Source organism: Suillus fuscotomentosus (genome assembly GCF_016647785.1).
Source record: "Suillus fuscotomentosus strain FC203 chromosome Unknown F5891scaffold_29, whole genome shotgun sequence".
In the NCBI taxonomy this organism is placed as follows: domain Eukaryota; kingdom Fungi; phylum Basidiomycota; class Agaricomycetes; order Boletales; family Suillaceae; genus Suillus; species Suillus fuscotomentosus.
In genome coordinates, this window is record NW_024539541.1 from 411215 (window position 1) to 424964 (window position 13750).

Sequence of the window (13750 nt, forward strand, 5' to 3'; positions counted from 1 at the left end):
GGACGCTGTCGGGCTTGTCCACCAGCGCACAATTGCAATGCATTACGAGACACCGCTGCTACTTGGTGTGCTTGTGGAAACCCGCACAGGACACACTTGCGCCGCGGTCAAGCTGCAACTGGTACGTACATATGATACATGCTCCACCTATCGCTGAGAAACGAAATCCGTTGGCAACGCCTGTTTTTTCAGTCAACATGTGCTGGATTAGTAATCAAGAAGCACGTTTAATGCATCAGAGGACTGGTCTCGGCTTTAATTTCAACATCTAGTTGGGTAATCATGCAGTGTTGAGCCATGCTCATATCCTCTTTACTCAAAGTTCCAACATGAACGCATACGGTTCATTTCTCGGACTAAGCGACGTAGCGAAACACGACATTTACTATCCACTGAAACATCATGGCCTGGCGGACAATGGTTTCAGGGCCGTTACACGTTTTTGAAGAACTTCCGTCGTGGAGCTCCCGTGCTTACGTGTCGGGTGAATGAGCGCTGCCCTGCGCATTACGATCCGTCTCCTCAAAGTCGGAATGCCTCGGTAAATCATTGATGACTTTTAAACAACAGGCTAAGTGATCAAGATTATAGGTACGTGGATTGAAATAGATATGTAATATTTATAAGATGCTAAACGTTTCTGTGTGCAGCTACGAAGTTCAGATTAATCTAACCAATAGCATATCAGGAAGATCTCAAGAATCCCTCCCCTTCTCTTTCTTTCTGACCGCCCACCCATCCCAGCCTGTCCTCGTATTTCGGTACATCCTTGCATCGAATGCCTTTCCAATAAGGACAAAACCGACATCATCCACTCTGTCCATAATCTTGGCGACAATGAGCGCTGTAGCCATTGGCGCCCATTCTTCCGCGACGCAGCTTAGCCCGCCGTGTCCAAAAGCAAGTAGTTGCATCTCGACTGGACGTTCATGCTGAGGATGGAAGCGCATCGCATCGAAGGTCTCTAGACGTGTGCCATATACACACGAGCGATGAACAGCTTCGACGTCAGCTATCTCTTGCGCAGGATAAAAAATACGCTTCCACAAGGGGTGTCGACTTTTGCGTGCAATGCGCTGAACGGGTGGGTGCAACCTCAGGACTTCATTGATGATGGCTTCTACGCTTGGCCGAGTGTTCTTGACTTTGAAAGAACGGAACTGTCTCTGGGTGGGATTCTCGCTGAAATCTAGGAAGGCATTATGCATGTGTTGGTTACCATTCGCATAGGCCAATGTGACAGCAGCTAGACGCCACATAGACTCATACGCGGGAAGAATAGTTTCCAAGGCCTGAGAGGCACGCTCTCCCCCGACCCATCTACAAACACGTTCCCTCATCGCGTAAAGTTCGCCAGGATAATGGGGAGTTTGCCGCAAGATACCATCCGAATGGTGGTTGAGTGCGCTGGTCATGAAGGCGACATCGACAGGGGAAAGGGTTCCAGGGTCTACGCCATAAAACCCAGTAATTATGATGCAAAAAGTAACACTTTGTATAAAAGCGGCGAAGTCGACTTCTCGGCTCGGAAGGAGCATATCTGTGCATTTCTCAGCACATTTCACAAATCTTTGCCACCCAGCACATTGCAGGGGGCTGATGGAGTCGATCAATTTTCTCGCGTCTTGTACGAAGCGGTCGTGCCTTGAGGGGTCGAGTATTGCACTCGAGGATGTTAGAGCGAAGTGTTCATGAAGATGGACGCGAGAACGAATTTCGGCTTGATGGTCAATGTTTCTTGGTCTCAGCATTGCCTTGACAGCGCTAGCTGTGCGGTGGGTCCGAGTGCGAGTGACATGGCATGCCCCGAAAACGACGATAGCCAGCGACCACAAAGCTACTGCAACTACTATGGGAAGCGCCATTCTGAGTAAGTTTTGCATTCACCAGTCTGTCTCGGCTGATTATATGTGAATGAGACCCACGTGTCCAAACATTCGTGCGGTACGGGAAACACCTGTCTGTGGCATTCATTCCAGTTTGCGCCATCCGCATGAGCCGCACTGCGACGCAGCATATCAATGTGTTTTTTCTTTGTGCGGATAGCAGTGAAACATACTTCTTCCTCTTTCTGATTGCTAAGTGAGGGCTGTTAATTATGCAAACCAGTGCCCTGATGAACTCTCCTTCCCTGAGTTAGTGGGCTGTTATCACAATAATGGTACATGATCCACCGAAAATTCCGTAGTACAGTATGAATTAATCACAACAAACAACCACAGCACAGAATTCTCATGTCCGTCAATGAATTCGGCTAGATACGGAAATCATACTGTTCCTGCTGCGTTCTCAGAGTTGTCTATTTCCGGAGTTGCTGCTGCCGCCCTCAACACTCAACGATCTTGTTCGCACTAATGAAGAAGAAATGTGGCCGAGCGTACTCAACTTTGGAGAATCGTCCCTGAGGCAAAGCTGCACGACATCGTGCCAATACCCTCGTGGCCTCGGCAAGTCGAGTGGATTCGGAGTGCCTGCATAGCCACGTGCTCGCCCCTTGCTAGAATGGCGTCAGACTTGACATGGACAGGCAATTAATGTGAGTGTAGACATTATGAGCACGGAGGTGGCTGTTGCGCATGTCAAAGTTGTGGCCCTCTCTACTCCACAGACAAATCGAGTGGTGCAGCCATGCCAGTCAGAGATCTTGAATAGTGATCTTCGCTGAGAGTCTGAATAGGATTCGGAGAGGTAAAAGAATATCAAGAACCCTTTGATTACGTACGTATCATGTCTAATGAAAACGGTGCAACGCCCACTGCAGCAGATCGGCAAAGGGTCGACATGCGTGGCACCAAGTAGGAGGACCGCCTCAATGCTGTATCCAAGTCGATTTGATCTCCGATGTCCTCGGATTTCTACCGTTGACTACGAGCGCTCCGCCTTTCCGAATTCAACAACTTTGCATACCTCACCCCCAACTCTCGGTTACTCTCTTCCTGAGGGCGGGTGGCTGGGATACGGCGGTATTCTACACTATCCTCGGCTTCCGAAGAAACCCTCAGTCCAAAGCTAGCGGGCTGTCTGTCTGCAACCTTCGTAGACACGTTCCGCAGACACCAATCAAGGGCTTTTTCTGTGCGCTCCTTAAGTGCGTAGGCTTCCTCCGACTGATAGAACGCCACAGGCAGGCGATGGCTGAGCCACAGATAGAGCACGAGCGATTTGTGAAGTCCCTCAAGAGTTACGAGGCCCTGAGACGGCGCACCAGCAGAAGACTTGCCGCCGGACATCATCCCTTCCACATTCTCCAGTGCTTCTATATATGGGCCGACTCGGAGGGCGTGCAGGATAGGGACTCGGATCTTCTCGTTGTATATCTGACATAGGCGAGCTGTGAATTCCACTGCAACGGCATCTCGCCAATTCATTGGTGAACCGCCGATGAGAAGTCTATCATACAATTTCATATGTTTGGCGTGAGTTTCGATGAACCGAGATCTTTCCTCAATCTTGGAGGGAACGAAGGCACGGCAAGGGGGCCGAACATTGGAGACATATGGAGCCACTTCCAATAACGTTTGGTGCAAAGCACCGGCAGGAAGTGCTTGAAGAACACTCTCAGCCCAGGCCAAGGTAGGAGAGACGCCTGCAAACACGATAGGATCTGGTTGGCGCAGAATCGCAGAGTGAAGCATTGGGAGATCATCTGCATGGAGAGTCGTAACGAAACCTCCAGGTTCACCATGAAGGCCATAGCGCCCCGCACGCCCAGCAATTTGCTTAATTTGAGAAACTGATAGAGCGCGTTCGACAGTACCGTCAAATTTGCGCAAGGTCTCGAAGATGATCCGTTTGATTTTGCTAAGCCGAATGAGACGGGTAATACGATGAAGGGTGCAAAGTACTCACAGATTAAGTCCCATGCCGATGGCATCACTTCCGATCATCACATCATAGCCGCTATGAGGATTATTGAAGAGCGCCGCTTGTTCGGCACGGATCTCAGGTGGAAGTCGCCCATATGCAACAGCACAACGCAAACCTGTATTCTCTTCTACCTTGCGCTTCAGCGCAAATATGCTGCTTCTCGAAAAAGCGACAAGACAGTCGCCCTTTCGGACTCTACCGAAATCTCCCTCCAGAGATTCGTCTTGAACAGTAAGAGGTGACAAACGCTCGTAGCGGTTGATGAAAAGCTCATCATCTGTATCATTCAAGAGCGCTTGGACAATTGGGACCGCAACTTCTTCGCCACATAGATGGAGTTCTTCGGCAGGTAGACCCAACACAGCAGCGGTCCATGCAGATCCACGGTCTGGGTCAGCAAGCATTTGGATCTCGTCCACGACTGCCACTTCTACCGGAAGACTCAAAGACGTCATCTCTACCGTGCAACTTATAAGACCGGCATACTCGGAAACGATCCTAAACTCCTCTCCAGTGCGAAGGTTGCACTCTCGTGCGTACTTCGCCTTCCCCTCTTTCCGCACGGTTGGTCTGGACACTGATTCTTCGATTATATCCATGTTCGTGGATGTGTCCGGCTCGGAGTCGGGGTCTGGATCCATCCCGAGGGGCACGATCTGGCCCTTATTGAGCCGGTCCCAAATTTCATGTGCGAGTAGCCGCAGCGGACCAGAGTAGACACCAGTCTTCGCCGCCGCGAGCGCACGTAGAGCCATGTGGGTCTTCCCACTATTAGTAGGCCCAACGTGCATGATGACCTTGCGACGCATTGAGCGCGCTTTAGGGTACATATCCGCAGGGTATGACATATCTGCGGCTGAATATAGATACGAAATTTGTTCCAGCGTATGCAACGACACTGATTTCAGGAGAACTTCTTGTTGCTCGGGGTCGGACGCCCAGGAGTAGAAAAGTTGAGTGAGATTCTGGTCTAGCCGGAGTCCTTGATTCAGTTCTTTTGCTGTGAGAACAAATCTCTCTATGTGGTACTTTTTCTGCTTGACTGGATTGTGAAGGAGCCCAGAGCTGACCTCTCGGGCGAATATTGAAAGAATGGGCTGGACGTCTGTTCGTGGTACCCCGAAGGACTCCAGGCGACGATGTACGTGCGGAAGATCAGCCCATTTGTGGACCTGTTTTTCCATGACCAGGAGAGCGTCATTAGCGTCCCGTACTGAGAAACCGTCCAGGATGTGACCCTTCTTTTGCTTCGTGACGTACTGAGGGTTGGAACGACCACCATGTTTGAAGCTACCACGTTGATTACCAGAAAAAGTTTTTGGAGAATAATATGAGTTTCTTGGTTGTTGACGCGAGTCGTTGGAGCGAAACCGACGGAAGTGGACTTGGCTGGCTTCTAACCAACTTTCAGATTTGATGAATCCCGAAAGGAGAAGGCGACAGCGGGGCAGCATAACAACAGACATTAACCAAGGTCCAAGTAGAATAGTGTTATATTGAAAGTCTACGCTGGCTTTATGAAGCCATTGAATGGAGTTGACCGTATTCTGCGAACGAGGCGGTTAGAGGAAAGTGGTTGTTTGGTGATGTTAGGATCAGAAGGTTCACTCAAAAATATTAATGACTTGTCAACTCTAAGTCAACTCACTATACTTACACCGGCCATGGCTGCCGCAGCTGCTGCCATTCGTCCTATGCGACTTGCAGCACTGACACGGACACGTTCCTCCGTATTTCAGACTGCATATAACCCCACATCAGCACGTACTGGAGCCAAATACCTTCGCGCACGACTTCGCGGGCCTTCTATGGTCAAATACTATACTCCAGAAGCCAATATTGCACAGCTCATAAGACAATGGCCTGAGTTGGAAATGATAAATTTGGCAGAGGACGAAAGACTGCAAGATGTGGAGGACAAAAAGAAGAGAGGGAAGGGTGCACCGAAGAAAGCCAAGGAGAAAGGTGAGTTGAGACTTTATGACATATTTGCACAATTAACGCCTCGTTTCAGGTGACAGTCGCCGAGCTAGCAGGAGGCGATGATGTATTGTGTTGGAGCTGGAGAACGACCCTGTTTTGTGTGTCTACGACATGGCGGGAGACGACAAATAGAGGACGGTCTACTACGTAGGTATATATACGTGGTCGGGATCCGGACATCGAACGATGACGAAGGGTGAACATTAAACTCTAACACACACCCTCGACCGAGACATCGTGAGGAAGATAATAAGCGCGTGAAGTTGAAATGACTGAACTATGAAACAGCGAGAAAGTGCTAGGAAGTTCATTACCGCGTATATGTCGTACTGAGCACTGGGTGTCATCTAAATAGAGCCTGGAAAGAGATATTAGCATACTTGGTGAAAGGTCGAAAACGTAGCTTGGTATCACTGCAGTGTGTGAGGTGTTGCGTTGCAGCATGCATTCGAGTAAGGCGGATTATGTCAGCGGATATCATTGGCGTTAGTGGCCGGAAATGGATGGAAGTCGTTTATTGACTGGAAATGAACAGCGGCATCGCGGCACACCTGCCTAATACGGTCAAATTTATGATATTCTAATCAGAATCTTTCAAGCCTACGGAAAGTCATCCAATTATCGATCAAGGCATGGCATCAATATCCAAGGCCGAGAAGGCCTTCATCCAATCCTCCTTACTATCTGATCCGCCATTACGAGCAGACAGCCGCGGTTTGATAGATTTTCGAACCATAGCCCTTGAGTCTGGAGTTGCCCCCATCGCAAATGGCAGCGCACGTGTTAGCATCGGTAGAAACGCGCAGGACGGCGGTGGAGGCACCGAAGTCGTAGCCGCTGCAAAATTAGAAGTTGAGAGCGTCGGCGATGGCGAAGGCGCAGATGGTGGACGAGTGGCTTGCTCTGTATCCTGGTACGGCTTTTTGCTACACTTTCAAAAGAAAAGACTGGACAACTCGGACTGATAGCTCTCCAACTGCATACCCTCTCCTTTCCCCAAATGCCCTAGATGACCTGCAACATGACATGACGTCCGCATTGAATGCTACCCTCTCTCATCCGACAATCCGACCAACAAACCTTGGTATCATACCTGGAAAGAAATCTTGGTTGCTCAATCTCGATATCATAGTGTTTTCTGACGCAGGGAACATATTCGACGCAATTTTCATGGCTGCACGCGCCGCTTTGTGGGATACAAAGGTACCTATAACAAAAAGCGTCCAATACCGCGCGAAGAAAGGCGAAACTCAGGCTATGGACGTGGACACAGACGAAACAGCCCTTGTCGGCAGCGCACTGGACACACGGCAGGCGATTCAAGTGGCTGACTTCGAGCTTCCTGACTACTGGGACGAAGGCGAACCCCTAGATGGAAGACAAGCATGGCCGGTTTGTCTGACTCTCAATCTGGTTCGTTGTTTGTTGAGTTCAAATTCGATGGTATGCGATTGACCTTTGGATAGTTACCAACCTTGCATTTCCTAGATGCTACGCTACAAGAAGAAGCTTCTGTGCCTCTCAAGTTACTCGTATTTTACTCCTTCCCGTCAGATGCGACTCCACTGTTGCGAGGCATGCGCTTGCTCGGGACAGGCGTGTCGGACCTCACACAGGTCAAAAGCCTCTTGAAAGTAAGCATCCAGCACGTATCCTTATCACTGTATTCTAATCCTCTCAGGATGGGGAGAAGTATGCTCGGAATGTGTGGGTCGCTCTTGAAGGGAAGCTCAAGGACGAAGACTTTAGACGCAATCAAAAAGCCAGAGAGAGATTTCTTAATAGATAAACCTACAATCACATGGCATTCTCACAATGACTCTTGACGAATGGTGAAGAGTAAGCAATTTCATGGCTTCAGGCTTATGATTGTCGTTGCAGGACTGGACAGTAATTGCCTCCTTCGTGCTGGTATTCCGGGAATCTTTGACCGTTGATGCATCCAGGCACTGGTGATTGTATCTATCCGTTTACAGGGAAGTTCACTGCGCAGGCATCGAACGCATGGTAGGTAGAAGGCATAGCCTGTCCTGCCTGAGAAATCGGACTCAGGGGACGTCACGCGTAACAGCTCAGTCACAGTTTCGCATGCTAATGAACTGAACACTCTGCCCTCCAGCTAGAGATATTGAGCCAAGAATAGTTCTCATCCGTCAAGCATGCACCCTCTCAGTCTGCTGACCCACACAAGATGCCTGAAATGTCCGGACATCATATTCCGAGTGCGAGAACGCCGCATGGAATGCTGGTCTATTTCGTACGCAGGTTCTTTCAGCGTAACTAGCGGGGTGTACGAATCAGATAAAAGGAGTGTGTTCGTGGTACACTTCTGCAGCGATCACCCTCAACCAGCATCATCAAATCAAAGCCCCTGACCACCACCAACCCATCATGAAGTTCACATCGGCAGTCATCTCCCTCCTTGCTATCACTCTTCCCGTGCTCGCTCAGACTGAGAGCCTTTCGTATGACAACACTTATGATAACGCGGATCTGTCTCTCGACGAAGTCGCTTGCTCAGATGGGCCTAACGGACTCATCTCCAAGGGTTACACGACCCTTGGTCAATTGCCCACATTCCCCAATGTCGGCGGTGTCTACACTGTCACGGGATGGGATTCAGTTTACTGCGGAACATGCTACGAAGTAACATACGGCAGCGAGACAATCGCAATCCTTGCTGTTGACGTTGCGAGTTTAGGGTTTAACATTGCGGAGGCAGCGATGAACACGCTTACTGATAATGAGGCTGCGTTTTTGGGGAGGGTATCGGTGACTTCAGTTCAGGTCAATGCATCTGTTTGTGGCCTTTGAAGGTAAGCACGTCGGGTTTCCTTGCACATGAAAATCGACGCTCATGTCGAGTAACTTAGTGCCCATTGATAGATACTATTGGTCACTTGGATTCAGATTCAAGCACAATTTTAACTTTCGTCCTTTTGGGTAGTAGTGTCACGATACGGACTGGAACTAGACATAAATTATGCAAGAAACTGTATTTCATTTTCATGGACGTTCATTGAGCTCAAGATATATACGCACCTACGAGATTACAAATAAACATCTGTCCACCCCAGACTAAAACCTATAGATCCAAGACCGAGTGAACGCAGCCTCGTACCGCTCTGCCAGCGAAGCAAATACCAAAAGCGGTTCTTTCGAAAGCGTCCACAGACCTGCCAATATAGGCACTACCGCTGCGCCTGCGACGATCTTGCGCGTTCGTGGGCGCATGCGGAATTTCCGAGAAGCGAAACGTGATGCTTGGATAATTTGTGCGCCTTCGACTGCGTGGAACATGACGCTTGCAACCAATCCACCGTACAAGATCCAGCTCCGCCAGGGAAACCTAGCCAAGCCAGTTTTGATGAACTCATAGTCCAGCTCTGAGGGCCCTACTTCGAATATTGGTGGTGAAGGATTGGCAGGGTGCACGCGGTGTGTGTAGAAATGTATAGGAAGGAAGATTAGAAGAGCTGAATATGCTGCGAGACTGAGGGTGCTGGTAATCTTGCGAGGCGGTGCTGAACGTGGACTGATGATCCTTTTCGTAATACTTGAAGCTACGTGAGCTGCCAGAGGTAGAAAGAGGAGATATCTCTCCCCAAAGCCAGTTTGGTAGTACTCTCTACCGAGAAGCTTGATTCAAACGTCACATCTCTTTGTTACCAATTTGATGATACTGTGTCACCTACCAAAACATTGGAAGACAAACTCGAGCCTCCGACAATTGCGAGTGCTGGTGCAGACAGATGGACAATGAGGAAAACTGAAAGAAAAGGTGCGGAGATGTGGGCGACATTTGTCAAAACTGCCACTGTGTGTCTTAGTTTTGACCCATCTCCCTTGGCTGACATTGTTTCCGCGTCGTCCGAAGCAGCCAGGAATGACCGTTTGGAGTTTTCGAACAATCCGAGAAATATGCCGCTGAGAGTCATGGAAGTTGGCTTGCAATTTGTGGGGGATCGCCGTTTGCCGCGACTTAGAAGTGATGCATGCAAACTAGTAAGCTCAGCAATTTTGAGTTTCGAATTTCCAGTTTGCTAGCATTATACGTCCTACAGGTAAGTAATCCGTCCCTAATTATACTATGCACATGAATTAATGCGAACCAAGAGAAATGTGGATATGCATGGTGGGAAGGTGATATTAATGATACTAGAACGCGGAGCAGGGGGCTGAGTATTAGGATCAAGCAACCGTAAAGAAGAAATGAAGCGAAACACTGTGGGGCTATGAAACACTAGTGGGAATAGGGCTACAGGGTCAAGATAGTAGTGACGGAGATCATCCTCGTGGGTGAGGTTTTACTGGGTGCGTGTTGGAATTCCACGATTCTGTGTCTTGCTCTTGGAAGAGTGCCGAGTATTCAATGTCGCAGGGAATACCAGGTACATGATCAGGGTATTCAGAAAGGGGATGGGGATGGGGATGGGTGAAAAAGTCAAAATTGTGTAAGCCAAGAGCGTAAGCTTCCAGAGCCTGTGCACGCTCCATGTCTTCATAAGGTGCTAATAGCTCATCACCAGGCAACATTTCTTGCCCCGGCATACAGGGGGAAAGGGGATCGCTATTCCAGCCAGAAAGGGAGGAGGTGATAGTTGTAAAGGAGGAAGGAGTGTAGGTGAGTCCATTCCGGCTCTCTGGGGATTGGTAGTCAAGCTCAAATGCCATGTGCGACTCGGACGGGTTGCCTATCGAGCTATCATGATCCTGTATTATGGGCTTAAGCACACATCCAAGGAAAAAATCGTATCAGAAACGTACCCCAGTCGATGCACCGAAAGCGAAGGATATAAAGGAAGATGGATCGTTTGAAGCATGCCATTGCTGAGGTTGCGCCTCAAATTCCTTCCCAAACCGAACATGTGCCGCCTGTGACACATAATCAAGAGGACGCAGTGGCCACTCTCGTCCTTCAGTCGAGCGAGCCCTGCATGAGTCGTCTTTTGGAGCGTATGATGGGAGGATGGGAGTGAGAAACGCGTCGGGTAGCGGAACAGACGACGATCGTCGTTGAGCTGCGGCACAGTTCCCAGGGGCGTCTTTCGGCGCGAAGTCTCCGTATGCCTCGACACTCTCGCTCCCTTCCTTCTCGATGACCTGTTGATGTACAACATCCTCTTGCGAGTCTTCATCCACATCTGCGATATAGTGAGGCATTTGTTCGTCTGAATCCAGCAGGAAACTGCTGTTAGTCAGGCCCATATCGTATTGACGTTTCTTCAATCCAGAGATTTGGCGCCTCATTGGACGAAAGCGATAGTGGGGGTAAAGACGTGCATGGTCCTCTCTCTCCTTATCTGCAAGCACCTTATAAATGTCCTTTTCAGAAGCCGACAACTCCTTCCACGCCTCAGCGGCTCGCTTGGAGAGGGTCTTGGCAGTAGGATTTGGTGCTTCTGATTCCTCGTCGCCTTCTTGGGCTGCCTGGCTGTGCTTGCGTGAGTACTCACAGCGAAAGATTATGAAGGCGTTTCTAGGTCGAGGGATCCAACTAGGGTCCCTGCTTCTGTTACGCTGTGCACGTCGATCAGATGAAGGAGCCATTGGTTGGTGAGTGATGCAAGAGGTGGACGGTATAAAAGGCCTTGGTTGAGGAAATGTATGGTCTGGCAGATGAACATCATGGTCATCCTCCACGGAAGGAGGAGACCATCCGCGGAGGACAGGTTGGGGGGTGAAGACCATTGAAGACCTTGAAGGGATTTCCGGGAAGCGGACGGGACAGGGCAAGGTTATGTTATATGATTGTAATCAACAAACCTGCCGTTGATCTTAGATCAACTGCTTGCTGTTGCCCCAAGGTTAAGTGAATTTGAACTCAGACACATGAAGGGGTTTGTTTTCAAGGACAGGATGATCAAAATTGAAACCTGGTCAGTGAGCCGAGCAAGGAAATTGAAACAATCGAGACCCGAGAACAACACGAAAACAGCTTGGAAATGTTCCCTATAATTTAAATGGATTAATAACCAAGACATCATTCGATCCGTTCGATCAACCAAATCTAGATCATACCCCGCCGATCACTATGAACGCCGTGGATACTTCCTGCAAAGGGTCTTGAATACCTGCCCGTTAAGGTGCCCTGGAAGCTTGTAGCAAGCTTGATACTCCTCGCGATAGGAGTCTTTCATAGATATGCGGGAGCTTGGCCCCAAACAGACAACCACTCGGGCTCGGACTCGGTCGACCGCGGCAAGTACTTTCAGGGTAAGAAGCGTGGGATGGCAGTGCTATGGCCAAAGCGGGGACAATGCAGCACCAAGTCTCACTATTACAGGAGAGTTACGCTAATGCTAACAACCGGGGCCTACACCGAGGCCAAATTCCGGGGGTCACCGTATGGCCGCCTCCACGATGCACTTAGCGCTCGTAAAACAGGTTCTCCTTGATGCCATTAATCCTTTAGTGATCGAGCGCGATCATACTACTTCCGATTCACTGCCGGCGGCTAGTAGTGCATTCTCCGTGGACTTGCTGACAAACAAACAAAAATCAGACGAGACATGGTCATCATTTTCTAAACCACAGCTGATGCTAGACCTAGGCGTGTTTTGACTTCCATCATAGTCACCTCGGAGTGTTCAATAGCGCGAATAGCACCGCGACGCGCTACCTCCTCAAGATATGTCGTTTCATGACGGATACGATTGAACTGCGCCCGGGGCCCTTTCAGGAATTCCTCGACAGCCTCTGCGACATCGCGTTTCAGCGTTCCGTGACCTTGGCTCTCATAGGCTTTGGCAACCTGGGTGACATCGCTGTCTGTGCAGGCAGCGAGGATAGTAAGCAGATTTGAGGTACCCGGGCGACCTTGAGGATCGTAAGTAATGCCCTGATGGAGTCCGTGACAGCAGCCCGAATTTTCGATTGGATCTGGGAAGCGTTATCGGTGAGCAAGATGCGAGACTGGACGTCGGGCGAAGATTTCGACATCTTGGATGTTGGGTCTTTGAGTGATAAAATCCGCTTCGATGGAGCTGAAGGCATGGTTCAACGGATATATATGCACAACCTCAAATACTTACTGTTGACATAGGTCGGAAGGGGGAACAAGGGAGACGTTCCTTTGAATGTTCGGTTGAAGATATCGGCGAGATCTCTCGTAAGTTCTATATGTTGCTGTTGATCGTCGCCAACAGGAACGTGGGTGGCTCTTAGCAACACATCAGTCGTGCCAAAAATGACCACCATTAGAAGGCCCACTTATAAACAAGTACGTCCGCGGCTTGTAGCACAGGATACATGAATAGACCGGCGTTAAGCATCGACTCATCCACTTCATCCTCTGAGCTAGAATTTCGCGCCGTAGCTAATCTTGACTTGAGGAACGTAAGAATTGAATTGAATGTAATTACGCTTGGAAGACCGTACCTTCCAAGTCGTCATCCGGCGCAGTTTCCCCATGGGCGCTATGCAGCTTAATATCCAGGAAAGTTCGGTGTGGTGAGGATTCTAGGTACTGTTAACCAATCGGCTGGTGGGATAGAGCAATCAAATACATGGTCCTGGTGAAACAATATCGACCGGTTAGGGTCGATGCCTATGGCAAGTAAAACAGCCAGCATATCATTCCTTGCAGTCAGTAGGGAAGCAGGATCCTGTGGAAGGGTCAACGCATGCCATCCCACAATCGAAAACAGCAGTTTGTCCTCGGGCTCGGCAGATTTTTGAAGCTTGACCCAGTTAGACAGTGCGCCTAGGTAGTTCCCTAGCTATTACTATGTAAGTTGTTCCGTGTCAAAAAAAAGAATATAATCTTACATGAGGGATACCAGTCGGTTGAATGCCAGAGAGTATCACGCGTCCCGGGCGGATCTGGCGGACACGTCGGGGAATGATCATGTGTGATGAGCACTAAGAAAAGTATTTGAAACTCCGATAATATACAAGG

The 13750-nt window shown here is 49.4% G+C and overlaps 8 protein-coding genes across 8 annotated transcripts; 3 read left to right on the forward strand and 5 right to left on the reverse strand.

The window, feature by feature from the left end:
• Positions 1-695: 695 nt before the first annotated feature.
• Positions 696-1798, reverse strand: F5891DRAFT_1128739 (uncharacterized protein; the record flags this gene model as incomplete). Its single annotated transcript, XM_041364311.1, has 3 exons — positions 696-782; positions 807-1596; positions 1761-1798. 3 exons carry the CDS (start codon positions 1796-1798, stop codon positions 696-698), a joined length of 915 nt encoding a protein of 304 aa, XP_041225614.1.
• A 1057-nt stretch (positions 1799-2855) lies between these two features.
• On the reverse strand, positions 2856-5333 carry F5891DRAFT_1189130 (P-loop containing nucleoside triphosphate hydrolase protein; the record flags this gene model as incomplete). The annotated part of the gene is made up of 2 exons (XM_041367107.1): positions 2856-3801; positions 3850-5333. The coding sequence occupies 2 exons, from the start codon at positions 5331-5333 to the stop codon at positions 2856-2858; spliced, it is 2430 nt and encodes an 809-aa protein (XP_041225615.1).
• Positions 5334-5505: 172 nt separating this feature from the next.
• On the forward strand, positions 5506-6308 carry F5891DRAFT_1109908 (mitochondrial ribosomal subunit S27-domain-containing protein). The gene is made up of 2 exons (XM_041363703.1): positions 5506-5832; positions 5882-6308. Exons 1-2 carry the CDS (start codon positions 5532-5534, stop codon positions 5911-5913), a joined length of 333 nt encoding a protein of 110 aa, XP_041225616.1. The 5' UTR covers positions 5506-5531; the 3' UTR covers positions 5914-6308.
• A 174-nt stretch (positions 6309-6482) lies between these two features.
• F5891DRAFT_952962 (ribosomal protein S5 domain 2-type protein) lies at positions 6483-7639 on the forward strand (the record flags this gene model as incomplete). The annotated part of the gene is made up of 4 exons (XM_041375146.1): positions 6483-6763; positions 6819-7263; positions 7317-7484; positions 7532-7639. The coding sequence occupies 4 exons, from the start codon at positions 6483-6485 to the stop codon at positions 7637-7639; spliced, it is 1002 nt and encodes a 333-aa protein (XP_041225617.1).
• Positions 7640-8166: 527 nt separating this feature from the next.
• F5891DRAFT_1035720 (Cerato-platanin) lies at positions 8167-8915 on the forward strand. Its single transcript, XM_041361812.1, has 2 exons — positions 8167-8666; positions 8724-8915. Exon 1 carries the CDS (start codon positions 8242-8244, stop codon positions 8662-8664), a length of 423 nt encoding a protein of 140 aa, XP_041225618.1. The 5' UTR covers positions 8167-8241; the 3' UTR covers positions 8665-8666; positions 8724-8915.
• A 13-nt stretch (positions 8916-8928) lies between these two features.
• F5891DRAFT_952797 (uncharacterized protein) lies at positions 8929-9707 on the reverse strand (the record flags this gene model as incomplete). The annotated part of the gene is made up of 2 exons (XM_041375132.1): positions 8929-9489; positions 9546-9707. 2 exons carry the CDS (start codon positions 9705-9707, stop codon positions 8929-8931), a joined length of 723 nt encoding a protein of 240 aa, XP_041225619.1.
• A 1009-nt stretch (positions 9708-10716) lies between these two features.
• Positions 10717-11400, reverse strand: F5891DRAFT_935838 (high mobility group box domain-containing protein; the record flags this gene model as incomplete). The annotated part of the gene is made up of 1 exon (XM_041374046.1): positions 10717-11400. A coding segment is annotated over one exon (684 nt), but the record flags the coding sequence as incomplete, so codon positions are not given.
• Positions 11401-11904: 504 nt separating this feature from the next.
• On the reverse strand, positions 11905-13701 carry F5891DRAFT_1228860 (uncharacterized protein; the record flags this gene model as incomplete). The annotated part of the gene is made up of 7 exons (XM_041369539.1): positions 11905-12604; positions 12661-12836; positions 12885-13012; positions 13063-13178; positions 13231-13311; positions 13359-13571; positions 13621-13701. 7 exons carry the CDS (start codon positions 13699-13701, stop codon positions 12377-12379), a joined length of 1023 nt encoding a protein of 340 aa, XP_041225621.1. The 3' UTR covers positions 11905-12376.
• Between the last annotated feature and the right edge of the window lie 49 nt (positions 13702-13750).

Excerpts from the sequence above, each read along its gene's own strand:
- F5891DRAFT_1109908 (XM_041363703.1), top strand. The coding sequence starts at position 5,532 with ATGGCTGCCGCAGCTGCTGCCATTCGTCCTATGCGACTTGCAGCACTG. Across the intron at positions 5,833-5,881 it reads GAAGAAAGCCAAGGAGAAAG|GTGACAGTCGCCGAGCTAGC; the intron begins GTGAGTTGAGAC and ends GCCTCGTTTCAG.
- F5891DRAFT_1035720 (XM_041361812.1), top strand. The coding sequence starts at position 8,242 with ATGAAGTTCACATCGGCAGTCATCTCCCTCCTTGCTATCACTCTTCCC.